General features: G+C 38.0%; 1 protein-coding gene across 1 annotated transcript in view; it reads left to right on the top strand.

Moving 5' to 3' along the window:
- The window catches only part of LOC123312000 (cyclic nucleotide-gated channel rod photoreceptor subunit alpha), a 66452-nt gene continuing 48009 nt past the window's right edge, over positions 1-18443 (top strand). The window contains exons 1-2 of the mRNA XM_044896167.1: positions 1-300; positions 6581-6959. Of these exons, the coding sequence (XP_044752102.1) occupies positions 6743-6959 (217 nt within the window). The 5' untranslated portion in view covers positions 1-300; positions 6581-6742. The remainder of the gene's footprint in view (positions 301-6580; positions 6960-18443) is intronic.

The raw sequence follows: 18443 nt of genomic DNA on the forward strand, positions 1-18443 counted from the left end.
CCCGTACCCGCTTCTCATCTTGGGTCCCGGCAGACAAAGCTGGAGATCTCGGAGTCTGCGCCCCTATTATCTTGACGCCGCAGTGAAACCGCGGCAGCTGCTGACGGCAGGGTTGTCGACCAGTCCTGCAAGATCACCACCACATTATCAATGATTGCCTGATGCCCATGGTTTTGGTGACAAATGTGCCTATCGGATTGGACCTGTTGGTGATGTGCGTGTGAACCGCGTGATTTTTCGTACTCAACGAACAGTCCGGTGCATGGTCCGAGCCTTCCGACAGGATTAAATGTGGTTCCTGTGAGTATTAATTCGGTCTCCACTGCGGTCATCGGTCATAACCATGAGCCTTCGTTTTTTCAACGATTCTCCTACTGAAATCGTAGCTATTCGATAACATTAGAAACCTCTGAGCACCAGATCATACTGCAGATGCTTCTAGAGAAGATTCTATCCAGACAGTTTTTTTTTTCGCTTATCCGATGCAAGAAAAATATTTATATCCCTTGGAATTGAAAATTCTAAATGAATAAATCCTTTTCCTAATATTCAAGCGTTGAAGTTCACAACAGAACACGGCATTGGAAAAAAAATCCTTCATTCAATCATATGTTGCCAAGATATGTGCATCCATACAGACACCTGTTCGATGAGCACCTCTGAAACCTTAGGGTGAACTTTGGTAGCCTCTGTTCTATCGTTGAATGAGAGATAAAATTCGAAAATTTTATGACTCTTGAAAATTAAGAGTAGTTGAGTATCTCATGACTCCGAAATAAAAGAAACACTCCAAAAAGAATACGTTCGCTTGGATTAAACCAACGAAAGAAAATTGTATTATTTTCAAGTCGAAAACAAAGATTGGTACTAGTTTATCCCACTTCATGATTGTAAAGGTTGATCTATATTCCGCAGTATCGCAGTGTATGAAAAATTAAATGACTTACTGTTAATAATGGTTGACGAAAGTTCAAAATTGTTTTCTTCACTTTAACCAAAACTTCTCTGAGAGTATATAACATAACAATATACTTTTATCCAGGTATCAGAACTCATACTTCACTGAATTCTCTGCTTACTTTTCGTACCAACTATAAAATTCGCATAGAATATTCAACATTCTCTATGCTATCTTTAAATTCAACATCATTTTTCATCATCAAGTTAACGCAAACTGGAACCTTCATACCTCTTCTACATATTTCCATGAAAAATATTAATTACCCGCTAGAGCTCTTGAACAGAGTACACTTACAAGGGGCGAAAATTGGCAAGTCATTCAGATTATGAAGTTTATATATTCTCAAAGTGCTTGGAGATCTTTAGATGCCCTTCAAACTATACCTTTTCCTATGGAGGCAATATCAGCCGTTTCGAGAAGACTTCATGACACTCAGCACTTTTTCTCGAGAATAATATCATTATTTTTACAGAGCTTTCATCAATATTCATCAAGTAGGGAAAGGAATTATGAGCTGATGTTCTAGTGAACTAATGTCAACAAAATATCAACCTCCCACGTAATTTTCAATATGAATATATTCGAAAAAAAGTTATCAGATTCATCAATGTTTTCTTCTAACTCACCTGAATTCTATTCGATCTGAATTTGAGCAGGGTTCAGCTTGTCATCGTGTAACTTCCTGCATAAAGCTGAAAGCTCGGATTGCAAGAGGATTTGAAATCCATAATTTCAACGTCTTTGTGCTATTTGAGAGATTTGATTGTTCGACAATACTATCGAATTCCATCTTCTCTTCGTCGTTATATCCGGGGCGTTTTAAGCATGTTTTTTGTTTCCACAGAGTTTTTTTTTTTGAGTATCTGTGATTTCCGAGGTATTTGTGTGGAGGCTTTTAAAGCAAAGACGAGATGAAAGATTTAGAAGCTCTACAAATGTGGTGTCGACAAGACTAAATGAAAAGTCTCAGAAATCAAGTATTCGATGAACGTTTCTTGATGTGTGTCATTATTTTTTCTATGTCGGTTCATCTACATCTGTGAAACCAAAGAGTAGGGTTCCTCTTTGGTGAAACATCCAATAAAGTAATGCATTTGAAGAAAATTCGAAATTCTTCCATTAGTTCGAAAGCAGTTATATACGTTTAATGGACTACAAGGTGAGAATTTTCATTACTTACTACTTAACATGGGGATACCAACAATAACTGTATTTATCCTTATCTTGAAAGAAGGTTAATGTGAAATAATTTGGTATTTTATCGTTCTTACATAATCGTTTGATGAAATGTAGCGTATATGTAGATATTTTGAAGGAAAATGGCCAAAAAGGACGCCATCTATAAATCTTTACTATATCCGCTTTAAAATAGTGGATTTTTTGTGTAAACGATGAGTCATTCATTTAATGGACCGAAAATCTGCATGCATACTGATGATGTCAAAGTGTTGAAGGTTTAACATCCTTTTATTTGGCGTAAACTGCACCCTTGTTAGAAACTTTATGATAAGATGGATGTTGATGATAATCCTATTTCAAGTTTCGTGCAACTTGATGCCGCCAAACTCAAGTTTCCTGCTTGATGTGAATCTCATTTACTTCCCGCTGCCGCATTGCAATTTTAGTCGACAAGATGTTGCGTACGTTTAACGTTCAATGACCAAACCAGAAGAAACCTAGTCAATCAATATTATAATTTGAAGATTATGAATTGAGAAAGAATCGGATCAAAATGTATGATTTTTTTTAAATGTTTCTTTCGTACACATCGTAATCGAATCAATCCATTTGTTTTTGGCGAAAAACGACGAGGATTGACAGGAGTCAATCGTAAGACGTGAAATTTCGTCTTCCTGACTGATTTGTTAGTGAACATCATCGCATCGGTTCTTCTATCAGCTTTACTCAACACATGCACCAACGTATACTTAAAATTCATCCTGGAAGGCCTTCAATTAAGGAATTCCCACATATCCATCGCACTGTTGTTAAAATTGTAAAAGCTCCTGTAGTTTTGAACGTTTCCATTGTTCTATCGCCTCTTAAGGAGTGATCAGGAATCAGTAGTGTTCAAACGGAATGGATATTATTCATTCCCGTATCTGTTAACAACCCATTCGGTGGAAGAGCTCAATGCCACGTTTTCGGAGGTCGGGAAATGATTCCCAAATGACTCGGAACAAAGGGGGGCATCAGAGATGATATTCCATGATTGGAATGGTTATACGAAGGGCTTTTCTCAGAGGAGCAACGAACGGCATTCCCTTCCCGACGTTATTGAAAACGAACGAGATGTTGAATTTCATTTTGCTCGTATTCTGTGATCGGAGGTGAATCCATCGCTTTCTGCCCATGAAATTTTCACTCTTGTCTTACATTTTTTATGAGGAAGGAAGATGGGTGGAAGGAGCCGCACGATTGATACATATGACTCAGAATTAGATCGATTAACCTTAACTTATTCGTATTCATTACATTTATATCAATGGGTCTTATGCATCTAAATATCAGCACCTGGAGTGGGGCTAAAAGTTTCAAGCTTATTTTCACAGAATACATTCATTTATGACACTTCTAACATGGGCTAAAATACCTATTTTTTAACTAAAAACCCAATTCTACAGGCACTTTGTAACAATAACTTCTGCTATGAAGTTCCTTTAGAAGGAAAGAGATTTGAAACAATTTTTTCTTTGCAAATTGCCTGTAGAAATGTGGCCACAGATAATTTGCACACTCTATAAAGTTTCCTAAGAAATCTGCGCGATGATTTGTTGTTTCAAAATGGCGAATGCGCAGGCTGTTATATCGTGAATCAACTCTACTGAAATCAATTTCGATATCGAAATGAAAGATGATTATTATTCTTCCGGATTATATCCAGACTCCGTATTTTCATATAATTTGGATTACCGAGCAAAATATCCTGGCAGGTATTGGAAACATTCCGAATATTCGATTACTGAATGCATGTTCACATACGTGGCAAAATGTTTCGCATTCTGGACGAGTTTATGCCGAAATTGAGATATTCGGAACTTGCTAGGTGGATTAAGGTTAGGAATGCTGTATGTGAAGGTTTGGTTCTGAGCATACCAGTTCAGAATTGTTTTCTGATAGTTAGAAACGGAGCTTGGTAATTGATTAGAAGGGTAGTACGTTCTTTTCGACTTAAACCGAAAGTGATTTTTTCATAGTTTGATGTTTTTGTCATGTTTTCTAGCTACGAAATAATGCCCAAATCAAAACTGAAACGAAAATCCTATCGTACTAAATTCTGATGCAGTTTCAAATTGAAATGTGCAAAGAAAGAACAGAAAGCAGTGAAATTTTCTGTAATTTCTAAATAGCTCAATTTCCGGAACAATCTCTTCAAGAACTGTCACCTTCCCTTCCAAAACTCAGTGCTCTCTTTTTCTCTCTAGTTTAATAATACTCAACCAATGGTTGTGAATATTCTGGTTAGTACCGAAAAGGATAAATAACATAAAATAACGATTTTGTTTATGGATCGTTCACTCTCGTACTCAAAACGGATCTTACTTTGCCAGAATAAAATACCAATAAAATTTTCATTGATTGTTGCAAGCCCCAACTGTAGCTCGATATTGACGTGTACGTCAATAACTTTTCCGTAGCACCACTATTATTTTATGTTTGCATCGTAAAATATCCCATCGGAGATGAGGGTAATAAGCGAAGGCGTTCATTCTGGCCATAAATATAATATGAGGATCTATGTCAAGCTCTGCAAATTTTGAGACCAAATCCACGTAAAAGATAAATGTCCACTATGGCTCAGCCACGCCTGGGCAATAAAATATGAGCAGGGTGGGACTTGGAAAAAGTCCATTTCTGGAATAGGCAGTTATAACTAATCGATAGTTGAAATTATTCGCAAGACTGTCCTTCTATGCAGAGAAAAAAATCTATATTAACGTATTGTGTATTCTGTAAATTCAAAAAATTTATGACCTTGTGTTTTTTTAACAATCCATGGAGACGCAATCCTTTCCTGTTATATCTCAGCTATTCGTGATTTAATTTTAATTCAGCTCTGTGTATCAATATTTCCTCGGTGAAGTAAGATTATATGCCTGTGGAGCTTGTTCATCGTATGATAGAGTGGATGAACCTAATCCTGCGGAATCTGATAAGTTACTTGTTTAGCGGCATGTGATTGCCTCCGATACACAAGGGAACTCTCGTTAACTCATCGTAACGGAAGGTTGTCACTTCACTTACCACCTGTGAATCGATTGTACTCAATGGCAAGCTTTAAAACCCTAGAAATGGGAGGGTTCGGTATAGTGATTCGGGGCAACTGTGCGCACTTTTGCCTTTCAAGCCATACCCTGTTTCAAATGTTGAAGCTAGGAAAATTAAAACATATTCATAGGATAGAGAATTTTCTAATCTATAAGAAAACATCAAGAAGCAGACAAACAAAATTGTTTTCTTTCCGCAAAAAAAAATTTTATAGGTAAAGTCGGAGTGCGTTCACTTGCCCCGTAATGCGGGTAAGTGTGCGCACACTCACGGGGTAAGTGAACGCAGTGCTTAGTGAACCACACAATCAAAACAAATTACAAAATAATGTCCTCAAAATGTTACAATATTAGAGAAATGCTGTTTATTTTCAATACAGAAGCGCCTTTTTACAATCAGTGCATTATTGTTCGTGCCACAATTCTTGGTGAACACAACACTTGATACATTCCCCTGTTGGTGGCTCTTCATATTTTTCTGAACAAATAGGACAATATTGATCGAGTCTTAACCAAGAAAATCAACAATGTCATAATTTATTCTTCACTGAACAAATGCCCATATAATGAATCTATGCGCACACTTACCCGCGCACACTTTCCCCAGTAAGCCAAAATTTGAATTGACGTTCTTATAGAGTTATAGAGCTAAGAGAACCTAAAATGTTTTATTATATATTTAGATTAATATGCCCATGATCGAATAAAATATTGTTTAACACTGAGGGACTCGGAACTTGGATCTGGCAGAATGTGCAGAGATGCTAAAAATTAACAAAAAAACTAGTAAATTTGATTGATTGCAAATAAAAAGTTAAAGAAATGTGGCACGGCGCACTCCTATGAAAAACTAATATGGCGATTCTGCGCCCTTGCTTCATCCAAATGAACCCTTCTTTCATACATTGCATAGTCGAGATATACGCACTGCGCACACTTACCCACTGCGCTCAGTTACCCCGAATGACTCTATTGAGAGAAGGGTTTTGAATTTACCTACATGCTGGAGGTGAACATGAGTTCGGTACGTTCAAAAAAATTGGCTCTGCATGACTGTTATTAAGTCTCAAGAAGCTGATTCTGGTTGTTTCAGAGAGGTTAGATATCAGTCCATGATATTAAGTTCACATCGCTTTGAATTTGATACAAAAACTTTGTTTTTTACTGTGCTGAGTATGAAAGATTAGGTGTTAACTGAACAGCGTTTGGGGGAGGTTTAATTTTTTGCTTTAATTGGAAGAAAAGTACAGCTGAAATGCATCGAATGCTTGCGATAGTCCAATAATTTTTAAATGGATTAAAGATATTTGTATACTTATTTTGAAAACCTAACCCAGAACGCATTTTGCAGACCGAACATCGCTTGAAGCAGCCTTCACCTTCACATTCCTCCGCAACCCGTCCGATGGCTACTACGGCAACTCCTACGCACCTCGTACCTCACCAGGGGATGACTAACAGCCTTCATTCGACGGGGTAGGATTTCCGTACCTTTTCCCGGCACGATGGCGTGATGTCTACTGCTAAACGGTTGGTGCTGAGTTGGCGCGGGAGGAAACAGTCGCACGACAGTTCTGTAGGTCGTCTCTGCGGTCACCATGGCGGTCTGAGCACGAGCGACAGCCACGAGTTGGACGAGATAGCTGTGGTCAGCAGCAACGCGGATCCGTTGCACGTCAAGTACGGTAGCGGACCTCTGTCGACTATTAATGGACCCAGACTTGTACCAGGTAAGGTGCCTTCTAACATTCGGGATAGAGGGTAGATAATAGATTATAAATATTAGGTTTAACCTTGTTAGAGTTGAATAAGAAAAGGAAACAAAGTGAGAGAGGTTTCATTTCTCTGAACCAGGTGTTATGATCGTTATAAATGGATCGCGCAGGGTGTAGGAGGCGAAGAACAGGAAATTAATCTGAATACTTTATTTCGATTCAATCAACATATCAAAAAAAATCTGTGTGACCACACTGGAGACTAAGCTTTAAAAGAGCAGGATATGTGCCATAAAGTCAGGTTTTGAAACCCCACAAAGAAATTATATATAGGGTGAGTCTCGTACAAATATTTTAACACTAGATTCATGAGGTCAAAAGAAACAAACCAGTAAATAAATATTAGGTACGTTAAGTTAAAACTGAGGAAATTCAACCCAAAGTCGTTCTGCATTCAAATGGTGGCTCTCCATGGATCATCCCCAGACGAACGACTAGATAAACTGCTCCACATGAGTTAGGGATATTGACTTAAATTGTAAAAAAATAAAGTTAAAATAAGATTTTTTTGATGAAAATTCATATTAATATGATTTCAAACTGCAAATTGATTTCAGCCTGTAGGTCTGCAGCGTACACAGGGTGGTTAAGAAAAATCGAGTAAAATAACGAAATTTTGTTCCCAGAGAATTCAAGCATTTTAAGCTCTCTCAGATCATTTAAGGATTCTGGGGTAGGTTGATGATTATCTAATCTTCTTCTGAGCATATCCCATGCATGTTCTATGTAATTCAAATCTGGTGAGTGCGAAGGTATTGGTAAATGTGGAATACTAAGATCCTCGCGTGCTTCTCAACTATGGCTGCACGGTGCAGTCTAGCGTTATCGTCTAGAAATTTAAAAGTTTCACCAATAGCAGCGTAAAAATTTATCACAACATTGTCAATGACATGCTCCCTATAGTGTAAGGCGGTCATATTCCCAGGACAAATGTGTAGATCTGTGCGCCCGTTGAAACATATCCCGGCCCATACCATAACACTACCCCCTCGGAATGGATGGACTTCTTGGACATAGCGACGATTATGGGGTATGCGTAGAATTGTCCATACCCTTATTTTTCGAGAATCTGAAAATCGTCCATATCTGGATTCATCAGTGAAAAGGACACTCCGCCATTGCAATTGATATGTTGCCTTGCCCATTCCAGTCTTTGACACTTATGGTCTTTACAACACGAAACCTGTCTCCCTGAACCTATTCCAAAGTCGAGATATCACACTTTGGCTGACTTGGAGCCTTTCCGCTACAACAACCTGAGTTAGACCACCCTGTAGCATTCCGATAGCCCTATTAGCCTCAACGTTTTTTAATTTACGTCTTGGCATTTTCAGAAAACTCGTTTCATATCGAAGCCGTTGATAAACTGACTCCATTTCAAAATTCATGAAGCGTATGCAAAGAACCAAACTTCAGAAAAAAGGCGACCAGATTGAAGAAATGTCTCATACTGATTTTTATTGGATCTATTCAAGTTGTTATTGAGTTTTAAATGATTTTACAGCGATTTTGATAAACTGACTTCATTTCAAAATTCATGAAGCGTATGCAAAGAACCAAACTTCAGAAAAAAGGCGACCATATTGACGAAATGTCTCATACTGATTTTTATTGGATCGATTCAAGTTGTTGAGTTTTAAATGATTTTACAGCGATTTTCTCGAAGATTACATGCTTTTAAAAACGATTGAATATGATATCCCTAACTTCTGTCGAGCAGTTTATTTGTACGAGTCAAGGACTCAATCAATGAAAAAGGGTTCGACTTTTAAATTGACGACTTTCAGCTGAACGTTTTATTTTCCACGTCCATTTATGAAAATTTGAGTTCTCTTCTGAGACACAACTTCTGACAAGGATATAAGGTCACCGAAAATCCCACGACTGGTTATGTTCAATAATGTCAAGTGGACAGAGATATAGCCGATACACAATCAACCATTAATTAGCGACCGAACAAGTTTTCATAATTTGCCGAAGAATCCAACTGATTGAATTAGCAGAATGGGTTTTCACCGAAATCTAATTGAATATTGATTTGCCATTATCTTCAATAATAGAATGAATGGGACATCTAATGATTAGAATTACTATGAATATTCTATCGGTAGTTTGCCTCTTCACAGATTCAGGTTGAAACCGTAAACAAAATAAATAAATACTGGTACGGTGCGATTGAATATTTCATTAGTTAACTCGATTGGAAATATTTACTGTCATAATATTGGAAAAGTTCAGATAAATGCGTACGTTCATCGTGAAAATACCCGTATATTTGAATTACGTGATACGGTATCTGAAATCCAATTGAAAAATCTGAATTTCGAATGAAACTGAACTACAATAAACAATTCAAAATTTCCAGTTACATTTTTTGAATTACCTGCACATGATAATGGGTTAGTGTTTACCGGCAATATTTACGAAGTCTGAAAAGTGGTTAACATGAAGCTGCTTGCAAAATCTACGTCGTCCAATCAAACCCAGTCCAAACATTGACCAACTCCGTACGAAAGCTCATCCCAAGGCTAGTTTTCCCTTCCGGATCCTTATTCCCTTTGTATACACCTAATCTTTCACATATTTACCGCGCCAATTATTCGGCGTCCCAGTCCATACCCTAATTTTCAATTGTTTTCGAATGTTTGAAGTCCTCCGTGTGTCCCCGAATCTTCCGGCTTTCCAGACAAAGCTCCGGGGGTGGTTCATCCCTCGCGCTGTTATGCGGACAGCTGACGTCACCGGCAGTGCATGAATTTTAATCTGAAACGTTAAAGGAGCAAAACGATCTTCGCTCCAACTCGAGCCATCCAGAAATTTCTATGGAGCCTCTCGTTTCTACTTGGAAGACACCCTTTCCCCCAGAAGAACGATAATCCGACGCAGGAGAGTGTTTTCGACTTGGCGTTTTATGAGCGTTCTGTTTGCCCTGACGACGAAGGATCTCTGCCGAAGATGAACGGCCAGCGATGAGAAAATTTATATTCAATTATCGCGTTCGGTGAGAAGGGGATCCACAGGCGTGAAATTCGATACTTATACGGGGTGAATCTTGGACTCGTACAAATATTTTAACAGTAGATTCTTGAGGTCGAAAGAAACACTTTTTTCCCATGCCATTTTTTCCACATCGGCCCTGATAAAAAGATATAGCCATTTAAAGTTTTCATAATGAGCTACGCCACTCCTGGGGAAACAAAATTCCCCTCAGAACATAGACCTAGAGACTATGTCTATGCTGCAGAATAACAATCAAAATCTATGACACTACAGATCTGTGGAGTTCATAGACATATTAATTATGTTTTATAGGTCTATGGTGGAGTTGCATGCAACTCTGTGGCCATAGGGCCTAGTTTTCCGAATATGACAGATATTTTTTATTTTTGGACATCAAATTACCCAAAAACTCAGATTTTGGCTCATGTCGACACGATTTGAGGGTGAAAAATTGAGAAAAAACATTGAACCTATCATATTTCTGAAATCGATTCATCAAATTCGAAATTTCATCCATAATGATCTTCTGGCTTTTCACGCATTTCGTTTATTCCAAGAATCCAACTTTCTATATTCATTTGTAAGTGTAGCAGATCATTTTTCGTCATCTCTCAGTTAATTTTGAAAGTTGAATTCAATTTAATGCCGTGACGTAGGAGTTGAGGTTTCTCGAATGGATCAACTGTGACAGTAATCTCACTGATATATTAATTAATCCTGTTTGTGATCCAGCACTAGTATTTATCATCCAGCATGAATTTAATGGACATAAATCCTTCCTTGAGGTATGTCAAACATGGCATTCCAGGACGAAGATCCTTCAGATATGATTTAAACTAATTACCATAAGACGGTTATCAGACTACAAAAAAAATTGTTCCAAGTTGAATACAATACACAGCACCTAGTCCGTTTTGAATCATATTATACCTGTCGGAAATCTTGATGCATTGAATTGAGTGAATTAACGCTGGGTGAGTTTGTGGCATATGGACAATGGTATAAGAAGGTATAGTAAGTGGTATAGAAAACAGAATACGCAGTATTGATGTATTCATTACAATTAGTTCTATTCATAAGTATTTTATGCTTTTAAGATTTGATTAAGCTTGTCCCAATGCACATGAAAAAATTCGTTGTTGTATATGACATAATTTTCTCCTTAGAAAACGAATTAATGCTGGAACCGATATCACTAGAATTCAGGCTGGGAAAAATAAACGCGCCATCTTCCGTCGCCGTCAATCTTCCGTGTGATAAATTTGATCATTTCCTCCTTCCAGAAAATTGCTTTTTTTCGAAGATAGAGACAAAGGCCCCCAGTCCCAACATATTTATTTTGCGGGCGATTCTCGTAATATTTGATCCTCTAACAAGTTCCGTATTTCATCATCCTGTCGTGAAATTTGTTGGAACATAAATCGCTAAGGACCTGCGAGGCAGATGAGGACTGGGGAGATATTTTACGTTGGTGAAAAATTGATTTAATCTTGGAGGTAGCGCTGACGAATGTATATTAAGGTCTGATCGGTTTTGAAGGTCCAGAGGATCTAAAACGGTAAATAATATATGGGGGGTGAAAATTGAGGATGAAAAAAGTATGGTTTCGAACTCAAGAAGACAAAAGGGTATCTATATAATGAAATATTAAATTACTCTACCCTATATAAAAGTTATTCCCATTAGCAAGGATTGTATGACCAATTTTGATTGATCACTTTATGTTTTATAGCTAATCGTCACAGTGGATTATTGAAAAGTAGGTATTGTAGGTCCAAATCTCGTCAAGACAGCAGTCAGAGAAAATTCATATTGTTTACAGGTTTGAAACTATGGTGCAAAATGGCGTATGCGCTGGTAACAAGAAAAATAACTATGAGTTGTTACCTTGAATGTTTGTCAACTGGAACAAAGTTACCTTCATTTGATATAAATTTCATTGCGGAAAATTTCAGTTAATAGTAATTTTGATTCATATTTTTCAATACTGGACTTCTTGAATAGAAAACGAAAAAATATGACCTCCTCTGATATTTTCACTTTAAAACAAGTGGATTTCAGATAAAGAATTAAAACTCCGCCTCTCGCATCGAGGGAAATATTTGGAAAGCGGTCGATTTAGGAATATATACACACAGGATATAGCAGTTATAATGGCTTCGAAAATGTTTTTGCCTTGACGTCAATGCTCTACTTGAGTAACGCATAACTTTCGAAGGACGAAGGTGAGGGTTTTCGGCTGAAGGGTCTTAATTTATACAATAATCCTCAACCCTCTCCCTGTCCTTAAGATGTTCACATCTACAACAAGCGACCATACAGACCCAAATCCTGCTCAATTTCCTGGGGAATATCGAATTACCATGTAGTAATTGCTTCTGTTGAGGCTCTTTGTGTGCGCGGAATAGAAATCAATTCACAACTTCTGATGCTTTCTCATGAGGGAAACCTGAGCATCTTTCAAACTTCTGAATAGGAGCGACTATAAGAATTACATGAGAGATACTTTTTCGTGGACAACAATACATGAATATGAGGAAAAATGAGGAAATATTCCGATTAAAAGATCCATTTAGGTTTTCTGTAAAATGAGTAGGTACTGCCAAATTTCGCATATGAGGATTTGAAATCCCCTGAAAAATGACCTGAAAAAGCAGAGTCTTTCTAGAACAGAAGTCAAGGGTTCGAATTTCATTATTTATATGGAAATTATGAGCAAAATAAAACGGGATAATTGTTTTTTCCTTTTAATTCGAAAAATCAATTCAGTATATTTAACCCTAAAGGTAGTGGTACATGTCGAATGAAATATAGGGCGTCCCATTTTAAAAAAAGGAGCTTTGAATTGCCCTCCTCGGTATACACGAGTAACAATTGGGTATTGAATTATCCAGAAAAACTTTAACATTTTGTTCATTAACTACCAAAGTTTGGCATGTAAGGTTATAATGTCTTATTCCAGCGAGCACACTGTACATGAAAGAAGGCATTTCCATAGAGGGTTCATTGTGAATTCCTCGGAGCGCATTTTATTGTGATCGAGAAAGTTACAATCACGAAGCGCCCACCAAAAACGCGTCCCAGTGAGAAGAGTTCAATATGCGTGGGCGGTTTCTAACCGCCTTATAACCTTGTAGGCTGTAGGCTTGAAACCCTGCCTAATCCTCATCAAAAATAAATTCATCCAGATTTTTCCGGGTATCCGAAATCGAACCGGCCGGGAGAGAGGGAAAAATCTTTAAGGGAAGAATTATAGAAAATACGGTTCAATCTGGCGAAATGCTGGAGGAGCAGCCAGTAGTGGGAACACCGGATAAGATCCGGATATTGGAGGTTTATCGCTAGGGGATTTGTTCCGCCACCCCGACTGCAGCGTTGCCGACTTGGCGATCAGCAATAAAGATCTAATTAAATAGAGAGCGATGTCCCGTTTATAAGTTTGTGCACCCGCGCTCAGCCCCTGTTCAGCCGGCGAACGAACTGTAGAAAATAAAACGGATCTGCGAAGTTTTCAATTACGGGGCAACAATTAAATTAAGCTGATAAAAAGATAAAATATGTACTTTTTGATTATACGATACACATAAAGCAAAATACAACAACTGAAGCGTAGTAGATATAGCTTCTCCAAGTTCAGAACAAAATCAATTCAATATAGTCAAAAAATTACATTTGTGCATAAGTTTTGAATGAATCAGTCCCATTTTTTCTTCAACCATCATTCAATCAATAAAACTATTCACGAGGATGAAAAGAGTTGATCAAAACGTTCGAAATTTACTCTAAGAGTTCATGTTAGTTTTTTATTTTCTTGGGAAAATTATTGCTGATACTTGATATCGTGGTTTTGCTTGTTTTTCGTGTTCAAGATATTTCGTTTGTGCTGAAGGTTATTCTAGATTTATTTCACACTGCGCAAAAAAATTTTTCATACTGAAAATCTCAATTTTAATGAAAGTTAACTTTACATTGACTTTATAACTTATTTTTTATGTTCTCTCGGGAAGGTTTTGAACGAAACAAGACACATTAAATGGAAGAAAAATTCAGGATTTCACTGAATCTTATGTGAAAGAAGAGAAATGAACAATTTTCAAAATACTGAATTGCTGATAAGTGATTTAATACTCGGTATTGCCACCCCTTGCGTTAATTACAGCTCGGCAACGACGGTTCATACTCAAAATGAGTGATCTTAAAATGTTCTGATCTAATACTTCCCAGATTTCTCCGAGTTGGATTCCTAAGTCATTAAGAGTAACTGGATGATTTTTTTGAACTTCTCAGCCTTCTATTGAGGTTGCCCCTAACCTGCTCAATCCGATTGAGATCTGGAATTCTTGCTGGCCATTCCATTAGAGAGACTTCAACCTCTTCAAGGTACTCCTGAACAATGCGCGCACGATGGGGTCTTGCATTATCGTCCATAAAAATTAAATTTTCACCAATGTATGGGGCACATGGCACTACATGCTCTTCAAGAATGTTCCTTATATACTTATCAGCATTCATAGCTCTATTATCTACGACCACTAGGTCTGTGCGAGCAGTCAAAGATATTCCACCCCATACCATAATCGATCCTCCCCCGAAACCAGTAGTATTCAGGAAATTGCACTGAGCATATCTTTCATGTGGACGTCTGTATACAAGGGAACGTCGATCACAATGGTAGAGGCAGAATCTAGACTCATCTGTGAAGAAAACTCTTTTCCAATCGGCCTCTTCCCAATGGATATGCTCTCTCGCAAAATCCAAACGCGCCTTTCGATGGGCTGGGGTAAGAGCTGGGCCTCTTGCCGCGACACGAGGCCTTAAATCATATTCTCTGAGGCGATTTCTTATTGTCTGAGTGCTAATTTGCACCTCATGAGTTTGCTCATGCTGAATTTGAAGGAGGCGAGCGGTTGTAAACCGTTGTCTCAACGAAGAAACTCTCAAGTAACGTTCTTGAATGGCAGTTGTTACCCGTGGTCTACCCTGTCCTGGTCTTCGGACATTCATACCAGTCTCCCTGAATCGCTGCAACATTCTGGACACACTTGTATGGGAAACTCCAAACCTTTCTGCAATTCTTGTGTATGTCCACCCTTCCTCTCGCAAAACTACCGCTTGGGCACATTCCTCTTGGGTCAAATTGCGTGTTTCGCGTTGCATAGCAATCGAGTGTAGAAAATGAAACGAAAGAAAAACTATTGATCACTAGAATTGATCGAGAACAACTGATTTTAGAATGGAGCCAATACATTCCAAATCTGATAATATCATCTTTTTTATTCCTGCTGGGAAAAAACATCTGTATTGAAGAAAATAGTTGAAAGTGGATAACATATGCATGCATAACTCTGATAAAAATAATGATCATTGAGAACACCTTCAGTTGTAGAATAAATTTGAGATTTCCATAATGTGCATTCATTTTTTTGCGCAGTGTAGATGAAACACTTTTTCTTGAATACAATAATTACGAATTATATCTGAATGATTCATGATTCATTCAAGTAATTTTTTCTATAATCTGTGAGAGCGGTGATTTTTCAATTCTTCTTTCAAAGATCAGTATCTAATGGCGTTCCTTTCCAGTTTCCCATAAAGTTAAATAGAAATATTTTTCTTACCTACCCGCACCCTTAACTACGTTCTTCTTATTGGGGAGTTAGCGGGATAATTGTCGGATTCTTCCTAATTCTCATACCAATTTATATGCAAATATCCTCGAAAGTTTCCGGGAAATCCTCCAGATAGCAAAGTACCGAAAATTGATTCTTACATTCTCCACCACCGCGAACAGTGTTGAGGATCCATGCAGGTTTTGCATATCTTTCTCGTCACGATGATTCAAGGCCTCAGCAGACATGTTAGCGAATTAGTGGTCCGTACAAGTAGATTAACAACCTACCACATAAAATTCAAAGTGAAAGGAAGAAACAGAGCGTGACCAAGCTTCGAAGTGAACGTCTAAGTTCCCCTTTTGAATTCGCACTGACAGCCCTTCAATTTTTGATTTATTAACTGAATGAAGGAGCTTAATGAAATTTTCTATTGACGAAGCTACGTTCTTGTTCCCGCTGATCTCGAGATAAAGCGAAATTTACTTCAACAACGTTCCGTCTTTTGAAGTCCTCTCGTTAGGTTGTTAATTCCTGGTCCTGGTCTGTTGTTTGTCTTAATTTTTGCCAGAGTAGAACAGTTCTGTTGATTTGTAACGAGAAGTAACGAATCATTGTCATTTGTTTACACAAAACTCGGAGCAATTTGAGTTTCTAAAAGATGGGAGCTCAAAAACTCTCTAATATTTATGTACCTTCATGCTGAGACCTTAATATAGCATAATTCTTCTTAATTTCATGATTTTTATGGGCACTGGCTCCTAAATAGTGTTTTTCACCATTAAATTTTTGTTCGATCGTTACTTATAGTAACGTAGTGCTTAGTTTTCACTTCACCATTAAGATCGTATTTTTTAAATGATCATTTTATCGAACATTATACTACAGGTTAAAGTTACTAATATGTAGCATATTTTCATTTTGAGGATAAGGTGATGCTACAAGCTAAGAATCACGTGTGACACACAAAATCCACCAGGAAAATTCCATAGCCTACTGCGAAAAGAGTAACCTAGCATTTTCTCATTAAATTTTAAAGTGAATAATGCACATTGGTACTGAATTGGATCTCTAGCCTGAAAATCCCCCGATCTCTGCTGAAGGATCTGAATATTCCACTTTTCAGCAGGCAACCTTTTAAACTCCTCTTCCCTGCTCATTCCACCCACACGAATTTGTTCATCATCAAAGGACACAGGAGACCTCTTCTTTGCGCTATCAGCCATATGGACGTTTTATTTTCGTAATATTGCCTGTAACAGCGACGTTCTGCTCATTCTAATGGATTTCCCTTCGAACCTTTTTGTAATATGCAAATATGGTTCCCGTAGTGGTCCTTACAATACGTTCGGAAGGATGTTGAAGCGATATTCGGGGAAATATCGAAAAAACATCGATGCATCTCAACCTTCGAATTTCTGCATCGGAAATTGAGTTTACGTTGCAATTTTTGCGGTAGGGATTATCCGCTTCGATGGACTCGAGAGGATCAAAGGCTGTCGGAAGATTGTTACCGTAGACTTTAATAAGAAAGGCCGAGCAATTTGTAAATTAAATGAAGTGTAGTCGTTGTGATTTGAGTGGCTATATCGAGTTCATGGCTGGATGAATGGAGAAAAGGAGTTGCAAATAAAATTTTAATTATTATTACAATAATTATCCATTAAAATCTATACATACTGCTCCACAAGAGTTAGGGATATCGTATTCAATCGTTTTTAAAAGTATATAATCTTCGAGAAAATCGCTGTAAAATCATTTAAAACTCAACAACAACTTGAATCGATCCAATAAAAATCAGTATGAGACATTTCGTCAATCTGGTCGCCTTTTTTCTGAAGTTTGGTTCTTTGCATATACTTCATGAATGTTCTTATTTTGAAATGAAGTCAGTTTAACAACGGCTTCGATTTGAAACGAGTTTTCTGAAAATGCCAAGACATAAATTAACAAACGCTGAGGCTAATAGGGCTATCGGAATGCTACAGGCTGGCGTAACTCAGGTATTTGTAGCGGAAAGGCTCCAAGTCAGCCAAAGTGTGATATCTCGACTTTGGAATAGGTTCAGGGAGACAGGTTCCGTGTTAGAAAGACCAAGGCTTGGTGAGCGACGAAAAACAGCATCTGCTCAGGATCGTTTCATCACCGTTTCGGCGAGAAGAAACCCTACATCTACGGAAAATTCTTAAAAATGCAGATGGGGTCCAAGTTTCCATCGAAACTATCAGATGACGTTTGAGAGAGGTGAATCTAGGTTCTAGACGCCATTAAGAGAAGTTCTATTAACACGTGACCATAAGCGTCAAAGACTGGAATGGGCAAGGCAACATATCAATTAGAACGATCGATGGCGTAGTGTCCTTTTCACTGATGAATCCAGATATGGAAGATTTTCAGATTCTCGAAGAACAAGGGTATGGACAATCCCACGCATACCCCGTAATCGTCGCTATGTCCAAGAAATCCATCCATTCCGAGGGGGTAGTGTTATGGTATGGGCCGGGATATGTTTCAACGGGCGCACAGATCTACACATTTGTCCTGGGAATATGACCGCCTTACACTATAGGGAGCATGTCATTCACAATGTTGTACCAAATTTTCACGCTGCTATTGGTGAAACTTTTCAATTTCTAGACGATAACGCTAGACCGCACCGTGCAGCCATAGTTGAGAATGCGCGCGAGGAGCTTGGTATTCCACATTTACCAATACCTCCGCACTCACCAGATTTGAATCGCATAGAAAATGCATGGGATATGCTCCAAAGAAGATTAGATAATCATCAACCTACCCTGAGATCTGAGAGAGCTTCTGCCCTGTTTATGGA

The sequence above is a fragment of the Coccinella septempunctata genome, chromosome 4 (assembly GCF_907165205.1).
Source record: "Coccinella septempunctata chromosome 4, icCocSept1.1, whole genome shotgun sequence".
Lineage (NCBI taxonomy): Eukaryota > Metazoa > Arthropoda > Insecta > Coleoptera > Coccinellidae > Coccinella > Coccinella septempunctata.